The following is a 20263-nucleotide window of genomic DNA, read 5'->3' as shown; positions in this document are numbered from 1 at the left end:
TCCAGAGCTTAATGCAATACTACAGGTGGGGTCTCATGAGAGCAGAGCAGATGGGGAGAATCATCTCCTTCAACCTACTGGTCATGCTACTTTTTGTGCAGCCAAGGATATGGTTGGATTTCTGGGCTGGAAGTGCACTGCCAGCTCATGTTTAGCTTCTCATCAATCAACACTGCCAAGTCCTTCTCCTCAGGTCTGCACACAATCCATTCTCTGCCCAGCCTGTATTTGTGCTTGGTGTTGCCCCAAACCATGTGCAGGATCTAGCACTTGGCCCTGTTGAACTTCATGAGGTTTGCACAAGCCCACCCCTCAAGGTGCCTCTGGATGGCGTCCCTTTCCTCCAGCATGCTGACCACACCACACAGCTTGGCGATATCAGTAAACGTGCTGAGGGTGCACTTGATCCCACTGTCCGTGTTGCCAACAAAGATGTTGAACAGTGCCAGTCCCAATACTGGGCCCTGAGGAATGCTACTCATCACTGTTCTCCACTTGGACATTGAGCCTTTGACAGTAACTCTTTCAGTGTGACCATCCAGCCAATTCCTTTACCCACTATGTGATCCATCCATCAAATCCACGCCTCTCCAACTTAGAGACAAGGATGTCACGCCCAATAGTGTCAAATGCTTTGAACAAGTCCAGGTAGATGATGCTAGCTGTTCTACCTTTATACACCAATGCTGTAACCCTGTTGTAGAAGGCCAACAAACTTGTCAGGCACAATATGTCTTCAGTGAAGACATGCTGGCTGTCACCAATCACTTGCTTAGTTTTCAGGTGCCTTGGCGTAGTTTCCAAGAGGATCTGCTCCATTACCTTGCTGGTCACAGAGGTGAGACTAACTGGCCTGTACTTCTCCGGGTCTTCTTTTCTTTCCTTTTTAGAAATGATGGTTATGTTTCTCCCTTTTTGGTCAGTGGGAACTTCACTGGGCTGCCATGGCTTCTCAAATATGATGGACAGTGGCTTAACAACTTAATATGGTAGCTTCCTCAGGACCCATAGATACATCTCATCAGGACCCATGGACAACTTGAGGTTTCTTAGATGGTCTTGAACATGATTTTCTCCTACAGCGGGTGGTTCTGCATTCTCCCACTTGCTACCTTTGTCTTCTGTGACTTAACAGTGTGGCTAGACCACTTCCTGGCAAAGACTGAAGCAAAAAAGTGGTTGAGTACCTCAGCCTTCTTCGTATTCTGCGTAACCATGCCTCCCGTTTCCTCTGGAGAGGGCTCACATTTTCCCTAGTCTTCCTTTTGTCACCAATGTACCTATAGAAGTTTTTCTTGTTGCCCTTGAAGTCCCTGGCCAGATTTAACTCTATCAGGGCTTTAGCTTTCCTAACCTGATCAATGTCTGCTTGGACAATTTCTCTGTATTCCTCCCAGGCTACCTGTCCTTATGTCTACTCTCTGTAGGCTTCCTTTGTGTTTGAGTTTGTCCAGGACCTCCTTGTCCATCCACACAGGCCTCCTGGTGTTTTTGCCTGACTTCTTCTTTGTTGGTATGCATCACTCCTAAGCTTGGAGGAAGTGATCCTTGAATATTAAACAGCTTTCTTGGGCCCCTCTACCCTTCAGTCCTTTATCCCACTGTACTGTACAAAGCAGATATCATAAGAGGCTAAATTCTGCTCTCCTGAAATCCAGGATAGTGAGCTTGCTGTATGCCTTCCTCACTGCCCCAAGGATCTTGAATGCCACCATTTCATAGTCACCTCAGCCAAGGCTGCAAAAATTAAATGGAAGTAAAGAACAGGACACAACACCAATGTCATTAATTCATCCTTTTAGACCTCGATATGCAAAATAATAAGCCTTCAGTGTGTCATAGGTTCTTTGCATTTTGAGGAAACTGCTAAGGTATCTCTCAGGTAGGCAGTAAAGAATGATAACTTACAAAGAGGAAAGCAATTCTATAGACCAATTGGCATCAATGGATTTTTCATTTGCTGAACTCAAATAAAAAATTAATCTACATTAGTACAATTGAAATACTAGACATATTGGTTTTGAAAGCCAGAGGCTGCTGATGAAGTGGGAGTTTTCTTTATTCAGGAGCAACAAAAGGACCAGAACTCTATTATAATTTTAAAATCAAAGAGGCCGTATAGGTATTGCGGGTGAACAGGTTTTCACTTCTTGCATATATATAGCCTTTTAAAATCAAAAACAAGCTGGGTATAAAATAAAGGTAGTGCTCATCCTTCAAATGTACTTTCATATATTTTATGTCACAATGAATAGTTCAAGAACATAATTGTATCTTCATTTTTTCTGCAGTATATGACAAAGTATTAAAGCAGATGAGAAAAACATTTAAATTCTAGTTCTCTCTTTCTTGTACCTGACAAGGTGGAACCCAAGGATGAAAGAAATTCCAGAAGTTAGCTGAGCACAAATAAATCAAAACTATGATCTTGTTGTGGTGCCCAGGTGAGAATCTGACAAGGAGAAGAATCCCGAGCCCCAAGTGTTGCCCTAGCTTCATTTTCTGGATTATTCACAAGGAATAATTAATTCTTCCAGAAGTACGTAATTTTGCTCTATATCTACTCAGTAATCTGCACTATGTTAAGCATTATCTGGACTGTATTGAATACCTCCAGCTTACAAAAATATGGAACTTCATCACAATTTGTATTTCAGATATGCTGTTATAGGTAAGGCACCCTCCATGGTTCTGCTAGTCTTTGCTTTTTCCATGAAATTTTTGAGCTGTTTCAGTACTCTCCAGAAAGTCATCAGCGCCAATGAATCATGTAATTTTTTGTATTAGTGTTCAAGACACACCACATTGCAACAAATAGTTTTTTCTCCAGATAAACACTATTGAAAAATTCATGACCTTTGTGTTCACGGCTTGCAGGCCAATCTCCTGCAACTGAAAAAATGAGAGATGTTTGTGCCCATATTGACAACAATATAGGAAAAAACTCTGACTTATATCAGTCCCTCTTAAACACCTACATCTGTCAGTAGCCTCAGCCAGTCTCATTCTCAGTCAACCATATTCTTGAGCCACAGCCACAAGGACCAGATTTAGTCTAGTTCCCTGCAGGAATGTACCCACTACGGGATATAGACAACTTGTTTTTCAGAGGCTAACATCCAAAGGTGGTATAAAAATACATTTACTGTATTACCCAGAATGAAAATGTCTGCATTTAAAAGAAGCCTGGGCATTTACTAGGGATGCTACTGGGGACACATACAGCACAAATGTTATTAAAACCAATATAATGGATAAAGTAACCTAAACATATACCAGGATGGGTTTGGTTTTTCATCCTCCTATATTCATACTCAAGACCTGTTTCTAGCCTTGAATAGCTCTTCTGATATTAGGTTCTGAATTTCTTAACTTCTGCAATTACCTTTTTCCTTTGATCCCTCTGGATTCTTGGGATTTTTTCCTTTTAGAGAATCTGTAGGGAGATAAAATTTTGAGACTTAGATGATCTTAGTGCTTTCCTACACTAAAACAAAAAAATATAAAATATTTAAAAATTAAGACTGAAATTGTAAATAAAAATGAATGCAAACTTGACCTGTGTTTACATTCTCTCTAGTGACCACCTTATATTTTTTGAGGTGCAATAATGTTAGTAGCAAATGTGAGAGTAGTATTTACCATAAATACCTCCGTTTGTAGAGACTTCATAGAACAGAGAAATCAGAAAGGAGAAGTGGAAAATGCAAGTAATGACACACAAGTAATGACACAAGATTAGAAATTTGTAGGGCCTTATCCAAAACATCAAGAAGACAGAAAGGATTATTCTGTTTTCTCTGATGGGCTGAAGCCTAATTTTTTGCCACAGCCCTTCAGGGAGGATGTGTTCAGGGTCACCAAGCACAGGAATAAGATACATTATGTTGTCTAAACAATTAGTTTATTTTACTTTTAAGCAATAGCCCCTTGACCTCTTAAATGTATGTATCAGGGAATATTAGGAGAAAATTGTTTTTTTCCAAAGTTAGGAGGCAATTTCATAGACTTGTGAATGTATTTGGCTTGAGTGAGAGAATATTACAGCTTGCAGGATACTGAGTAGACCCAACTGCAATCCATCTGACAGGATACAGCACCTAAACATCTAGAGAAAACATACCATTTATTTCAAATGAAAGTTATCCAAATCTGCAGTAAAACAGATAAAGCTAAAAGAAAATCCCTTTCAAGATAAGTTTAACCCTTGATCATCCTCCTGGCTGTCATGGTACCAGGAAGAGATCGCACTTATCCATCTGGCTTGAAGTGTGAATTGTAACAGAAAAAGTTCATTTCCAAGGTGGCTAAAAATGTTAGAGAAATCACACCATTCAGGGATAGCTATTCAAATCAGGGGCCTGGTCTTCACAACAGCAGGTGGACTCCTTCAGAGGACTGAGAGAAATCTTCCTATGTGAAGACTGAAAATGTTGAAGGAGCCTCTATGTTGACTATATAGGAAGCCTTGAGACGACAGCTATCCAACTTGGCCATTTCACTGTCTGTGCACATTTGTGATCTCAAAGATCAGCAGTCACTTGTTACAGCCACAGCCACAAACCATTGCCTCATTGCCTTTGGTCTTGTGGGTTTGATGGCATATGTCCTTGAGGGTGGTTTGGTTCGTGGTTTTTTTTTTTTTTTTTTTGTCATCCATGTAGCAGGTCTCCTTGAGATTTCCTATGATTTGTAGCTTCTAAAGAAGGTTCAGCACTTTTGACAGCTTTTGGAAACAGCTATGAATGTAGGACACTTTCCATGGTGCACCGACCTCTTTGCCCTCTGAGCCAAGGCTACTGAGATCAACAGTCCTGCTTCCCTTCCAGGGAGAAGGTTTTCATCTTCAGAAGTTTAAACAGGGACTTATTGAAGACTTTTTAAACTCCTGTTCTTGACTGGCAACTTTCCTGCTGGTCACAGAAAAGGAAAAACTAAGTTGGCTTAAAGCCAACATTCTCCTTGCTGCTTTATTCCTGCATCGTACTCCAGCAGTGAAGCTGCATCAGATTAAGAGGATGGTACAGAAAGATATAGCAGCGGCAGCATTATGTGAGCTTTTCAGGATAAAACTCTATTTCTCATGCAAATCTCAACAACAAATAAGGAGATGGAAGTAGGAGGAAATATCAACTGAACAGACACCACTTTTTTGTAGGTGAGTCTCACAATATAACTTTCTACTTTTGAAGAAAAAAAATGTGTGTTATAAGTTAAGACAAAAAGTTCTACATACAAGATGCAGTTTCATTTTGCTTTTACTTTAAAGCAAGCACAAGCATTGCACAGCAAGTGCAAATCAGTGCATTTGTTTCTTTGATGACAATGTGCTATTATGTATATAGCAAGTAAGAAATATACACTACTGACTTATTTCCCCTACCAATCTGTGCATAAAAATAAATAGGCTTATTATCCTCATGTAACTGACATAAGAAAAGATGCAAAGATATCCCAAAACATGGTAAATGAAAACAAGAGGGTAAAAAGGAGCATTTGTTTGGAAAACAAATCATGGAACACAGTATAGAAGTGAATTTACATTATCTATACAGCACAAATGTTGTCACTTTAATAACTCAGCATAATGTAATTCTAGCAAATTACTTAGAAAAATTCAATGAGGAGTTATATATGGTATATCATGAACTTTTAGTGCCACTGTTAGAGACTCTTGATGAATGAGCTTCTACTCTGATTAGCTGGCTAAGATATCTACCAAAAAAACACATGGCAAATTATACCTTAGAATGTAATTGGCCTCAGATTATTTTCAATATGCTTATGTCAACAAAAATCAGCTTTTATATTCTTAATGGTAAATGGGCTTCTTTATTCTTCTTCATTTCAGAAAAAAAGCTGAAAAGCCAGTTATAAATTCAGAAGGAGTCCAGAGATGTCCTTTATCACAAGACAATGGAAAGCATATTCTTCCAGTATTTTCCTTAATTACTGCCAATAAAATTAGATTTTAAGATCTTAGGTTTTATTCACCTCATAAAATAGATAAGGTAACATTGTGAGGTTGTGAACTATAGAGCATCCCTGCAGTAACTCTAAATTCAAAGATTTATTTTTCCTGTCTCTGCTTTAAATAAAAAAATCCATGCCTCAGTTTATGAAAAATAGCCTGCTTCACGATAAGATTTTTGGTCTGGACATTATCCTTCTTCATCCAAACTTAGCCAGTCCTTCAAAGAGAATGAGGTATGATGATGCCTCTTTTATTGCATAAGGTGCCAGGCAAACATTAATCCTTACAAGTATTTAATATCTCATCTAAAAATGTTCCTTTATTTGGTTTTACATGAACAGTAACAAACTCCCGTGATACATAATTAGCATGTGTACACAGTCTCAAAAATCCTTACTTTCTTGTGTTCTTTAAAATATTTTTTTTTTTTGCCAGAAACATCCAATTTAAGAAACAGTTTGTAAGACAGCAAGTTGCAAAGAATGAAAAGAAAGCCCCAATAACCTGGAAAACCTTTACAGAGGCCCACTGAGAAGGCCTGAAGTGGTGATGGAAAGTGGAAAGAATGGCATGCAAATAAAGCTTTGCTTAATTTATGAGCTACAGTTTGGGCAAATATGGTAACTGAAATAGGGGGTTTACAGTCCTAAATATATATTTGTGCAGCAGAGTAATCTAGAAGGCAACAGGGAAAGTACATAGAAAGGCACCAAGCTTTCTAAGGGTTTCCCTCACACAGCTTTATAAGTTCTTCCTATGGAGTCTTTGCTGCTAATATATTTTGAACTGAGCTATTCAGCTGGCTAATCAGCACCTTTATTTTTAGACACAGAGACTGAACTGTGCAAGTTTGATGCCTATTATGGGAAAGAGCAATGCTGCATCAGCAAGTGTTCTCAGGATCTGAGGAGCCAGGCTCGGCTGGGCTGGCCATCAGTGTTGTTGCAGGGGCTCGGGAGCATTTACAGCTGTATTCAGCATAGAGTCATAGGTCAAGATCTTGCTGTTAGAAGCAGTAATCCATTGGGCATATGTGACTTTATTACACGGGCTAAAGAAAGGGGTGTGAAGCTCTAGTTGGTAACACTTTCAGCAATATGTGGGAATTTTTTACAGAGATTTTTGCCTTGTTTTCCTAAAAAGTAGGAAATCTGATATCACATGGCCTGAATTTGATGCTTAAAATAAATTCCTGCCTATCCCTTTCTGAAAGCTGGGTGGAGAAGATCTAACCTCCTCTGTCATGTGAGAAGGACCTGTTAATAACTTCGTGATTGAAGTCACTGACCCATTGAGCGTGAGTCCAGGAGATTAAAAGCAGCGCCACGGGAGCATTCAGTGAAGGACAACATACAGAAGCTTGTTCAGGACTGGCAAATCCCTTTCCATTGGTTCTAAAGAGACTCTTGCTAAAGAGAAGAAACATTTTGGATCTCCTTTCTCTTTATATTTCTTCCTTCCCCAACCCCAAGTACTCCTTTGAAAGGAGTAGCAGACTGAGCATACCTACTCCAAGCAGTGGAGGAGGGGGCAGAGGTGTCACTCAAGTGCCTCTTCTCATTTTTCAGCACAACCCCACCAGGGAACAACAAAACAACAGGGCGATCTGTGGAGAGGGCCATGGCACCCCAGGAGAGTTTGGACATACACTTCTGGTCCAGATTAAGAGTACAATACACAGAACAATATATGAATGACAGGATTTGAAGAATATTGTAATTTAATTTTAATTTGTTTAAAAAGAAGCAAGAAGAGATTGTCCAGTCAAAAAAGAGTGAATGAATACATCTTCCAGGATTTTGAAAATGTGTCTAGCAATAAGGCTATTCCTCCTTTTGTTTTAGATTTTTAAAAAGTTTTTCCATACTGCTTGAACTAAACTCTTCGTTCAGTTCTTTGTTTGAAATAGCATATATTGACTATAAATTAGAATAAATATTAATATATCTATCTATCTGGTAGGTCTTTTTGTCCTGAAGAACCTAAAGAACATGTTAAATAAGACTTAACCATAAATCACTTCTCCTTTCAAATACAGCTATCTCTAGAAAGCAGGGAAACAATAACATGGGTAAAAATCACCCAGAAAAATAATGGATGAAAGGAAACTCTGTTGAGCTAACCATCTACTCTGACTAAATTAAAAAGACATGGGAAGTGTTTGATAAAAACTAAGGAAAAAAAGAAATATGCAGACCAACTCTCAAGGGCAGAGAGGTCCTGCAGAGAGATCCGGACAAACTGGAGAACTGGGCAATCACCAATCGCATGAAGTCTAAGAAGGTCAAGTGCCGGATTTTGCACCTGGGACGTGGCAACCCTGGCTGTGCATACAGATTGGAGAACAAGATTCTGGAAAATAGCTCTGTGGAGTGGAATCTGGAGATTCTAGTTGACGGCAGGTTGAACATGAGCCAACAGTCTGCCCTGGCAGTCAAGAGGGCCTACCGTGTCCCGGGGTACATCAAGCACAGCATTGCCAGCTGGGTGAGGGAGGCGACTGTCCTGCTCTGCTCTGCAGTGGTGCGGCCTCACCCAGAGCACTGTGTGCAGCTCTGGGTGCCACCAGATGAAAAAGATATTGAGCTACTTGAGAGTGTCCAGAAGAGGGCTACTAAGTTGGTGAAAGGTTGACAGTGTTCAAGAAGAGACTGGACAACACCCTCAGACACATGGTGTGAACTGTGGGGTTGTCATATGCACAGACAGAAGTTGGACTTGATGATCCTTATGGATCCCTTCGAGCTCAGGATGTTCTATGATTCTTTTAACTCTCATGTTTCAGGTGTTTGGCTGGATGGGTTTTTAACTAGAGCTTTTACAGACACTAGAAAGCCCATTACCCACTCATGCCCATAAACTTTATTCCTATTATGTCCACAGATTTATGCAAACATTCAGTTCAGATTTTGTTGGCTGGCTCCTATTAGACACTTTGTGTTGTTCAGAAACAAATAAGCTCTTAAGAAAGTTCTTAACTATTACCCAGAGTGGCTTTGCTATATTTATTTAATTAATTTTGAGATTTCTGAGTGTTAGTTGGCTCATCATATTTTATTTATGTCCTTTCCCCACTATTTTTTTCATGCTATAAATCTTGTGTAAAAATGTAATCAATCAAGTGTTGATTGGTTAAGATTCATCATGGGAAAGATTTATAATGATTATTTTAAAATTACAATCTTCATTCTACTTCATGTGATTTTCGAAAAGTTTTATATTCTATCGTGTGTTCTTACCTTTATCTTTTAAAGACGTAGGATTCTTCCCTTCCTTTTCTTTAGCATGTTCTGAAAAAATAATTTATTAATTTTCAAGCTAGACTGATAAAAGGTTAACATCCAATACCTCCGGGATAATAACTGATTGAATAACTGCTCATTTCTAACTGAGCCATGATACCAATTAATGATTATCTTAAAATTAAAATCTTTATTGTACTTTGTGTGGTTTTCAAAAGGTTTATATCGTATTATGTATTCTTACCTTTATCTTTTAAAGACGTAGGATTCTTTCCTTCCTTTTCTTTGGCGTGTTCTGTAAAAATAATTTATTAATTTTCAAGCTAGACTGATAAAAGGTTAACATCTAACACCTCTGGGATAATAACTGATTGAATAACTTCTCATTTCTAACTGAGCCATGATACCAATTAATGATTATTTTAAAAATAAAATCTTTATTGTACTTTGTGTGGTTCTCAAAAGGTTTATCTTGTATTGTGTATTCTTACCTTTATCTTTTAAAGATGTAGGATTCTTTCCTTCCTTTTCTTTAGCATATTCTGTAAAAATAATTTATTAATTTTGAAGCTAGACTGATAAAATGTGAACATCTAATACCTCTGGGACAATAATTCACTGAATAACTGGTCATTTTTAACTGAGCCGTGATATCAATTAAATGTGCAGTACAAAACTCTTTTTCATCAGTTTTAGCATGCTCTTAGAGTGAAACATTTTTAAGTGTGATGAAAGAACAAAGATCACTCAAAACTTATTTCACTTTGCAGCTTGTAATAACAAAGGTTAAGAAATGTTCCTAAATTCTGAGTTTAGACTTCTAAGTTTTCATACAGATGCTTCACTTAACCAAGGCTCTATTTGCATTTCTGATTCAGGTAAAACCAATTCAGTTTTATCATGAATTTACTGAAATAGTATTAAATTCCTGACTGAATCATACCATAAAGACAAAATGGCCAATACAATGCAAGATTTTTTTTCCTTGATGCACATAGATCTTAGGGTCTTACATAAAAAGGTCCTGCTGTGTTACCTTTATCTTTTGTAGCAGCTGGAGATTTCAATTCTTTCTCTTTTCCAGGATCTGTAAAAGAAATATTCACACATATGACAGTCAAAAGCCATAACTGAGTGAAACTGAGATTTAATCATAAGAAGCATCTAGATCATATAACAGAATATAACTATGTATTGGAAAAGAGTAGTGAAAAACAGTGTTTGGAAGAGTGGTAAGAAATTCACCTGTTTCCATTCAGAGAGTTTAGTCCACAAAATGTGTTTTATTGATAACTAAGAAACATACAAAATATGCAAGTTTCAACTTAATATGAGATACACATAGCTTTTCAACTTTCTTAATCAGAAAGGACAGAACTGAGCCTTTGGACTCATCAGATCTGGCTGTGGCTTGCTTCCCTCGTCTGGGCTTGTCCATTCTTGCTGACCAGCTCCAAGGGTGTCTATATTGAAACAATTATTTCCTAAGGGTCAGATGTGTATCAAACTGAGAGAGTAATAGAATGGTGAAGATGAAGATTGTTTTTTATTCTGCCTACAGACAAGTAGTGAAGATGGCTAGGGCTAGATACTAGGTACCTCTTGAAGCAGATTCTACTTCCTAGATGCTGTCTGAGGAAGGGCACTCCCCTGTAAAAAGGCTTAAGAACCAGATAGAAAACAAGAATTCTGTTTCAGACAAAATGTGAGATCATCACTCTGGGCTGATGAAACAAAGGTCTTCAAAGCTTCCTCACCAAAATTAAAAATATAGATGAGACTGTCACAAAACAGGCTAGTCAGAAAGACCAGAGACTTAGATTTTCAATTATTGCATGTTAATTGAGTGTTTTAACCACTGGTTACACTGCTTTATACATGTTATCTGAAAAATACCTATTAATAGTTATTTTCTGGAAAAAAAAATACAATGTTCTCCATGAGATATGATGCAAAAAATTCATTCTATTGAGAAACTTCGCAGCGATTCAGTGCCAGAAGATCTTAAAGTACTCTGTTAGAAGACTCTCTAGGTTTCTACACATAAGAGGCCAAGACTCCTAACGAGGAAGAGGAGGTTGTATTTAGTAGATAGATATGAAACTTGCAGTAGCAAGTAAACACCGGCCACATTCTGTAGGCCTGAGCTTACTGAGGTCTGCTAGACATTCTGCTATAACTCAGCAAAATGACAACCTGCAGCACAAATTCCATGACAAGAGCATTGTGCTACTTGCTCTGTATCGATTTGCAGTGTTAAGCTCATATTGATATCAGAATACATAACTGAGACCTGTAGTGAGCTGAGCAGGCATGGAGAGAAGGCTTGCATGTAAAATAATAGATGCAGACTTTTCTGTGCTGATATTGCACAAGTCTTTTTCTTTTCTCAAGGAAGAAGATGCAGTATTGTGATGAAACTTCTTCAGGTTAAACAGACTAGAATTTCTCCATATATCCACTATGACTATTATCAGCTTTGTTGTTTCAGTTCTAGTCTGCCTAATCAACCATAATCTGCAATTCTGACTAGCAGTAGGAGCTTTTAGATGTTCTTTTCTCTCATTTATACACCTGACATTGCTTTACCAGTTATAGCGAGAAGCAATATATGAAACTATAGCTTACTTCCTTGTTTCATCTTGGATTTATCTGAGGAAAGAGAAGCAAAAGTGAAAAGAGAAAACAAAAAGGAAATATTAGAATACACATTCACATAGGAAATTGTTTTAAACACAATCAGCCAATGAAACTTTATTTAAATATATGTTGTCCCTAAGAGCTTGAATATATCTTGGAAGTGATTTCCACTCCATTGTTACTTGACACTGTATGTGAAAAAAGCTAATGGCTTTCACCTAGTACCTTGTAGATGTGCAACAAAAGCATGAAATAATCTCAGTCTCATATGAGTAGTTTTAACTGATAGTAATTAACTCTTTCCTTAGTACTGTTGGATATCACAAGAAAAAACATTTTCCTTTTCTTCATTTCTTTTAAATATTAATTTTCAGCTGTCTCAATAACAGGCAGTAACTCCCTGGCAACTGACACTTGCTCATGCCATTTTTCAAACAAACAAGGCAAAGAGTTAAAGTACCGCCTTTTTCTAGAGACTTCTGGCAGCTCTCTGCCTTCTTGCTCCCCTATTTACAGTTAAAAAGATTACATGCAACTTTGATTTACTACTAATAAAAGATAAGGACAATGAAATGTTGATATAACCTTTTAGCCCATTTCCAGACCACAGGGATTTGAGGTCGAAGCTGGAACAGCATATTTGATCATTAAAACCTTCAGGTTTAAATCAATGAAGCTACATCCTCATTGCTAAACAAATAGAGCCATCATCATTCCAGATTTTCCTATAAATCTCCTTTTATTTGGTGTTTTTCTTAAATTCCAAATGCTAATTTTGATCAGGTCTGAATCCTTCTATTTTTTTGACATGCATTCTGAACTACAACAGCTAGCAGAGTAAATGGTTTCACTACTCAGCCCAAAAAGCTCAAAACTCCCTTTCAGTTTAAAAACTATTTCCTGGTCCATTCATACTTTCCTGATTGAGAACGAGTCCCCACTTTTACTCAGATCTTCCAGATACCTAGAATCAGTGAATTAGATACAGTTTTCACTCAAAACATAACTCAGAGCTACTTCCATCACCTTATATTCTACACGTCCACGAGAAATACAAGTACATGCTAATATTAAAAAGCTTCCTGAAAGATTTTTTGGCTCATTTGTCTTTGAGTGATCAATGTGTTGGCAGCAGCTCCGTATACGTAGGGTGTAAAAATGCGAAGCAGAGGCAATTGCTGTCTGAAAGTGTTTATATTCACTTCTGTGCAGCAATGGAACTGAGCTGTTGCCAACGCTTAGAAGTAGATGCAGAAATAGTTGTGATAGACATTGCACATTGCTCCTATTCCTTTGACTTGCAGAAACTAGATAGCTGCTGGCATGAGGACATAATGCTGCTGCTGCTGACTGCTGTCATGAGAAAGAGTCTGTCCCCTTTTTGAGCTTCCTGAGTATCACAACTGATGGTTTAGAAACCCCTGCTCACTGCCAATGATATGAAACTGTGGTTTGTACCACTCAGTCTGTGCTCTTTACCTCACATTTAGAATATTTTGCAGATGAAGTCCCATCTAATGATGGCACATTGTAGCAGGGACAAATCTTACAGCAAATATCACCTCATTGCTGCATGAGATAGCCAAACAGAGGGAAAACAGTGCAGATGACTGAGGAAGCACTTGTATGGCAAAAGAAAATAGTGTGGAGACAACTGGACTAACAATGACTGAAATCTAGGCCAAGACCCACATAATTATAACATTTTCCATGACAATTAACAAGCAGCTGACAGCTGCTGCAGGGTGGCTGCTCTGCTGGGTCAAGCTGAAGCTGAGAAAGTGAAGAAAAGCAAGGGATTATAGCTCAACTGACCAAAGCTATGTTAGTAAATACGTCATATACTTTATTCTGAAAGTTACTGGCAAGTTTGGAAAAACTCCAGTACGGTAAGACTGAAAATGCCGAATTCATCATGAGGGCTCTAATTGCCAATTTGTACACGAGTAAATACAAAAACTTGGTAGACAGTTATTAACTAAACACAATAGATTAGGATGTGTGTCATATAAAGGAAGCCAGGGCTGATAATCTTTGGATCTTTATGCCAGTGTTTGCTCCATACCATACTAACCTAAAAATAACGTAGATTGCCTTTAACAAGTGTACAAGAAACAGGTATCCTGGATATAATGCTGAAAGTAACAATAATACTAAATATGAGTGTATATAATGGGAGTACTTTAAGGCTTCAATCCTTTTTATGTTCACCGTCATCACTTAGTTGCTTGATTTTTGTTTTAGCCTGGAGGTAGACTGTCCGTTGGTGTTACTGCCTGGTTGGCTTGGGAAACTGTATGCATGTTTTGTGACCTGCTGAACTGTGTGCTATCAACACATGCAGTTCTTGTATCCTTTCTTCTTCTGGTGTTCCCATTCCCAGATATTTCCATTCATGCCTCATCCTTACCAGTCCTAAGTTTTTTACTAAAAACACCTACAAGTTTCAGTCTCAAAAGCTTTTGAGGGTTTCTGCAGTGGACCTTCATGACTCTTCATGGGGCTAATGTTTCATGTGGGGTAAGGCAGCTCAGCTGACTTTAGGGGGCCGCTGCCCCGTTATCTCATTGCAAGTCACTCTTTAAGACTGAAGAGTAAAGTCTGATCCCTGCCCAGGCTAATGAGGCAGGAAGCCTCTCACAAGATCCATGAGACACAAAGTCCCAGCACAGAACCTTTAAGCTTTTTATGGGGGAGTGGAGCAAAGCCAGTTCCTGGTGGAAATTCCCTGTTGCTCTGATAAGCGCAGCAGGCTCTGGCAATTACTAGCAGAGCATTGGATTTAAAGGGTGCTGTCATCCAGCTGTTTCAAGTTTTTGTTCTGTGCCATTGCCTTTTAAGAGAGATAATGCTAACATGGTTTGCGTGGGTTTTTTGTTTGTTTGTTTATTTGTTTGTTTGTTTACCTTGTTCTGCTGCCTTACTTGTTTTTTCTTCCTTCTTTCCTGGTACTGCTGCAAAACAAAGATAAAGTTTAAATAAGACCTTTGGTCAGAATTGTTTCTTCAAGAGACCAAGCTTTCCTTAAGTGTTTACAGATTACTTGTGGCAAATGATTTCAAAGATTTGCACCCATGAGATACCGTTTTTTGGCACTGATATATGACTACATAATAAGCATGTTTTTTACCTATCTTAAAAAGAAAACAAAACATTCTTTCAGAAAATATGTAGCATTGTCTTTTTGATCTTGGGGAAACAGAGGTTAACTGCAGTGCATGTCACATAACGGAGAAGAGAGCAAACCAAGAAGGTTTCCAATTTACCCAGTTGTGTGAGGGTTCCCTGCACAAGTGTGTTTTTTCGTTTGCACCAGAAGAAACCTCTACTCTGAATCTCTGATACAGCAAAATAGTTCCACATGTTCTTAATGTTAAGCATGTAGTTAATCTTACTGAGGACAGTGGGCCACAGTCAGACCGTATGTTACAGTCACCTAATTTGGTCCTTGTGAATACTGTGATTTCTGCATGCAAGAGAGAAGAATGAACAAAACCACTAGTGCAGGAGGGCTACTAGACCTTTACTGATGCCAGGGGAAGGAGTTGTAACAGCCCAGGTTAGGACGTCTGGACATATCCAACTGATTATTCTCAAGCGTCAGCTTGCACAGTTCCTAAACTGATTTGCACAGTTTAAGAGACAAGGGACAGAGATTATTTGTTCATGGCTTCACACTAAGGATTAAACGATCTAAGAGGAGGTGCAGGAATGAATCTCTTCAGACTTTGGTCTCTTAGAAAGCATACATAAAACCAGATATCTTTATTGTTTCTGACAATTAACATGACAGGTTTGGCATTGTACAAGATTTCCTGTAGATTACTGAATATATTTAGGACAACATATGTATTTTCTCACAGAATTGAATTATTCAGGGTTAAGTCTTGCAAATATGTAGACATATTTTTTTAGTTATAAATGGAACTACCAACACTTCACTTTTGTGAAACCAAGCATTTGTAGCCATAATTTATAACTACTATGCCAAATAAGAAGCGTTGCTTTAATTTAAAAAGGTGTCCTCTTACAGCTTTTGAGACAAAAAAGTGGCATTAAGAAAATAAGCTTCACTGTCATTGCCTTGTTTAAAAGTGGTGCAAAGAATAAACAATCAGTGTAAATAGCAGGATATAAAGTGAACATTGAAAATTAATCTATGTCAAATGACTGATAAGTATAGTAATGTCTTTGCAGCTACAGAGTTATCAGCACATAATAACCCCTCAGTTTGTTGTTTCAACCTGTCAAGCACAGAAATATTTTGAACACAATGTTTTATTATGACAAATCTCAACTGTAAATGAAGAGCTTGGCTTTTAGAGGAAGGGTCATGTTCTGTTATTATCTATGCTGAGAAATTCAGATAATTCAAAGGACTTATGGAATGCCTCCAGGTGTGTTCGCTGCTATTGAAGGGATGTCCTGGTGGTCCCGCTGGGGCCAGGCTTGCAGCCCAAGCAGTAGGGAAGCCTTCTGAAGTTGCTGGGCCTGATGACCCAAGCAGGGCAGCTCAGTTGGTAAGCTGTGGCCTTTCTGCAATGTCTGTAAGGGGGCTGGAGGCCAAAAGAAGGATCTACTGTTCCAGGCAAGAAACCTTTCCTGAGATTCAGTGAAATGTCAAGTACGGACAGATGAACTTCATGTTGAGTGGGATGGACCAACTCACATACATCAATCACTCCTTGCCACTTGCTCTTGTTTATCCCAAGATGCTGTAGGTTGAGCGGGTGTTTGTGAGCAAGCTTCATGAAAACAGTGAAATATTGCACCTCTGCACTGCAGTTACCTCAGGTAACTTATTTTATTGAAAATAATCTCCAGTTTGCCTGAAAATAAAGTCTAGGCTGAAAGGATGACTGACTGGATCCACAGAAAAAAATGTGAGTACTCCGTTTCTATCCAAGTACCTAAATTTGTATTCATGTTGTTGGACATAGAGAAAGCCAAAGAGGAACAAACTCCCTTAACATTTATTTTAGATCTCTGCTGTTGACCTCCATGTTACTTAGGCCTAGATCAGCAGGGCTACTTAAATCAGCAATAAACTGGACACCTACATGCCTAGATGAATCTGGGCATTAAGCCCTGCCACTGAGCAAATCAATATCATGGTGCAGTTAAAAATCTTGCTGAAGTGCTCACCATCTTGAAGAATAAGCTTATTTTAACATTGAAGAAAGTACATTAAAAGGGGCACTAGAAACTAGACCTGTATGCATTCCAAAATGTATTTTTTGGGTATAAAGCTGCAAAAACAGCTATGATAAAATTAAAATGAATTACTGAGAACTGTTGTTTTCTCCAAAGTAGGATTAACCTTTTTATGGAAAAGTAAAACAGTTTTGGTTTGTTCAGCTTCTGATAACCAGAATACTCATGGAATAAAAAATACAACTCTTCTCTGGATACTGCCCTGCAAGCTAGAAAAACAACATAGCTGTTTGAGAAGATCAGGTAATTAGAGTCTTCAAATTCATGTGATAGTTATAGACCATGAGTGCAGTTATGATGAAGGAACCAGCCATCCTTGAGAGGTGTTTAGGCTGCTATTTAAAAATAACAACTAGTACTATTAATAGTATTCTGGCTATCAGTGCCTTCAATAATGCTACAACGCTTCTGAGTGTTTGTAAAAAGAACTTGATGAGACAGATCAGAGCTTTAGTAACTTTCAGGAACTGCCAAGTAGCATCATCTGGACATGGCAGAGCAGTATCTGGAAGGACAAACAGGACTTTGCATTATTCCTTCTGCTTTTTGAGAAGGGAAGTGAAGCTACTTTGATAACGCTGAGAGGTCTTTTATCATCAAGGCAATAAACAATGTGTATAAATAGAAAGCCTGCGCACATAGCACCAGTGATTGGAATAAGACTCCAAAGAAGATTTTGTTTTGTTTCTGTTAGAACAGGGACAAGTTTTCTGAGTAGGTCAAGATTTCATCCCTTCCATTGAACATTTTTCAAAGTTCTTGACACTTCTGAGTGGCAGCCTGAAAGACGATCTCTTTGTAAAAACTGGTCCCATTGCACATGTTCCCGATTTGAAAAGCCAATCCTTTAGCCATATGACTTAAGTGACATGGACGTATTATAATTTTCTCCTAGCAGAAGAACATCAGGCACTAAAACCAAAACAAAAAAGCCAAAACAAACCCAAATCCCAGAAAACCAAAACCACCAGAAAACCCTGCCTGAAATAATACAAAATAGAATGAATGCACATAAAAGTAGAAATTTGTCAGAGTTCCATATTTTCAGTACCTTATAGTTAAAAATATAGATTAATTAAATGGAGTCTGGATTTCCATTTATAATTTCTCATTTCTCAGCAAAATTCTTGACATAATAATTCTTGGCATAATGTATATCAAATGGATGACTTCTATGATAATTGTTTCTCTGATTCCATAATAAGTTCCTTGGAATCAAATGAGAGAGAGTTTAGCAGACATTGTTTTGTGCTGAAAGTAGCCAGGAGAGAAATTCATCAACCAAATATTTCTGCAGTCTCAATAGTTGTAGGCTACAATCAAATTTGTCAGAATATTTTTATCCTGAAAGAGTCAGACTGCATAACTAACATCTACATCAGAAATATGCATTCCAAAATGTCAGTGATTGTAAAGCTATTTTGAAGTGTTTGCTTGGTGTGAAGGAAAGCTAAAAGAAATTGCTCTGACTAGAGACAACAAACACTTCGTTCACTGAACCCTGAGGTCAGAGGCAGGAGCTCCTCATCATGACATGACTAATATCAAGAAATCATGAACCTAAGAAGTGCCTATTATGATTTAGGAACTGTTCTGTTACATGGAGAAATGAAAAATATTCCCTGTCATAGAGACATTACAGAATCTTTTGTGTGAAAGACCACTAGAATTTGTCTATCATAAAAAACTGTATGTAGAAGAAACTAACAGCATTCCTTTCTTACTAAGAGGCAAAAGGAACAACTGTAACATTTTCATACAAATATCACTCTTCCCCCTCCCCGGAATACAGGCTATGTTTGTGTTTCAAAATCAGCAACGTAAAATTACATTTAGATCACTTGTTAACAAGTATTTTTTTTCAGAAATTAACAGTTACTCCAGAGATAGCAGCAGATTTTTTTTTTTTTTTTTTTTTAAAGAGGTATTAGTGACTGATTGAAACAAACTTTTTATTTACTTACATACTGGAGAATAATTTCAAGTTCAACATTAGGCTGACCCTATAGTAAAACTAAGATGGCTGAAACCAACATTTTCAGTTTTGAGACTGCTGTTTCAACAACAGAAATAACAAAAAGATTCTTGTTTTATGTAATAGGAACTCTTAAGAAAGGGTTTATTTTCATTCTGCAAAATACTGGAGACACAATGAAGACCTACAAATATAAATTTTTGCTTCTTATCTAAATGAATATGAAATATGGTATTTACTAGAAAGATTTGAGGCTACACACAGAAATAAAACATAGAGGTAAAAGCTCTGTTTTTTCAAAAACTGTGCTAGTTCTGTTTGTAAACTTTACAAGCGACCTAGACAAAATAACTTTTAAGAAAAGTTTAAATATAATCTGTGGGAATAATAATTTCAAAAGGTATATGACAATATTTCCTAGTGGTGACCAAATAAATCTTGAAGTTTGCATAAGGGAACTTAGTTCTGCAACAAGCAACTGCTTCACTTCTTTTCAGACCCTGATGGACCGAGGCTGGGCAGAAATGGGTTCACAGATCTTGAAATGTTGCCTTCATATGCATAGTACAGCATTACAGAAGAAATACTAACGTATCAAAAAGATTTGCTTAGAGGCTTCAAGCAACAGGGGAAGGCTTTATTCAATCACCCGTAGCAGCAAGACTACCATCATTTTCAGATTTGGCTGTCTAGAACTTGCTAAAAATGCAAGAGCTTAACTCATCATACTTTTTTTTTTTTTCCCTTTAACTTCTGTGGTTTATCTGATGGGAGTATAAAAAGAATAAATGCCTAAATTACTCTGGTTTCTGTTTTGCTCAATACAATTAGCTGCAGAGCAATGACAACATTATGAATTTAACCCGCAAAGCAGGGAACTTAAAAACGCCCAATAAAGGAAATAATGTATCAGCTTTGATCTCCTTGTATTAATCTCCACAGCTGTGATTCTGCAACCCTTCCTCATGCTCCAGGAGAGTGCTCTACTGCCTTTCAATTCAGCCTGACTACTTGTGGCAGTGTTTACTGCTTAATGTGAATGAGGCTTCAGAGATGAACACCGAAGTAAAAGAAGATTCTTGAATGATAGCAGGATATTAAAAATTGGAAATTCTCCTTTCCCTACCTTTGGCTTGTGGTGGACAACTCAGTGACCAAAATCCATTAAGTCTGTGTGGTTGATAAATGAAGTCCTATTTGTTTGAAAGGGAATGTTTA

General features: G+C 37.8%; 1 protein-coding gene across 4 annotated transcripts in view; it reads right to left on the bottom strand.

Moving 5' to 3' along the window:
* The window catches only part of TRDN (triadin), a 221109-nt gene that overhangs the window by 54776 nt on the left and 146070 nt on the right, over positions 1-20263 (bottom strand). The window contains exons 18-24 of one of the 4 annotated variants that reach the window (XM_071806588.1): positions 14763-14810; positions 11845-11868; positions 10253-10303; positions 9708-9758; positions 9461-9511; positions 9214-9264; positions 3386-3436 (exon numbers count right to left, since the gene is read on the bottom strand). In XM_071806588.1, coding sequence (XP_071662689.1) covers positions 3386-3436; positions 9214-9264; positions 9461-9511; positions 9708-9758; positions 10253-10303; positions 11845-11868; positions 14763-14810 — 327 coding nt within the window. The remainder of the gene's footprint in view (positions 1-3385; positions 3437-9213; positions 9265-9460; positions 9512-9707; positions 9759-10252; positions 10304-11844; positions 11869-14762; positions 14811-20263) is intronic. The other 3 variants (XM_071806589.1, XM_071806590.1, XM_071806591.1) reach the window with 3 other exon arrangements.

This window comes from Patagioenas fasciata, chromosome 3, assembly GCF_037038585.1.
Source record: "Patagioenas fasciata isolate bPatFas1 chromosome 3, bPatFas1.hap1, whole genome shotgun sequence".
Taxonomy (NCBI): domain Eukaryota; kingdom Metazoa; phylum Chordata; class Aves; order Columbiformes; family Columbidae; genus Patagioenas; species Patagioenas fasciata.
Note: the sequence above shows the minus strand (reverse complement) of the source record. Positions and strands in the feature narration are given on the sequence as shown.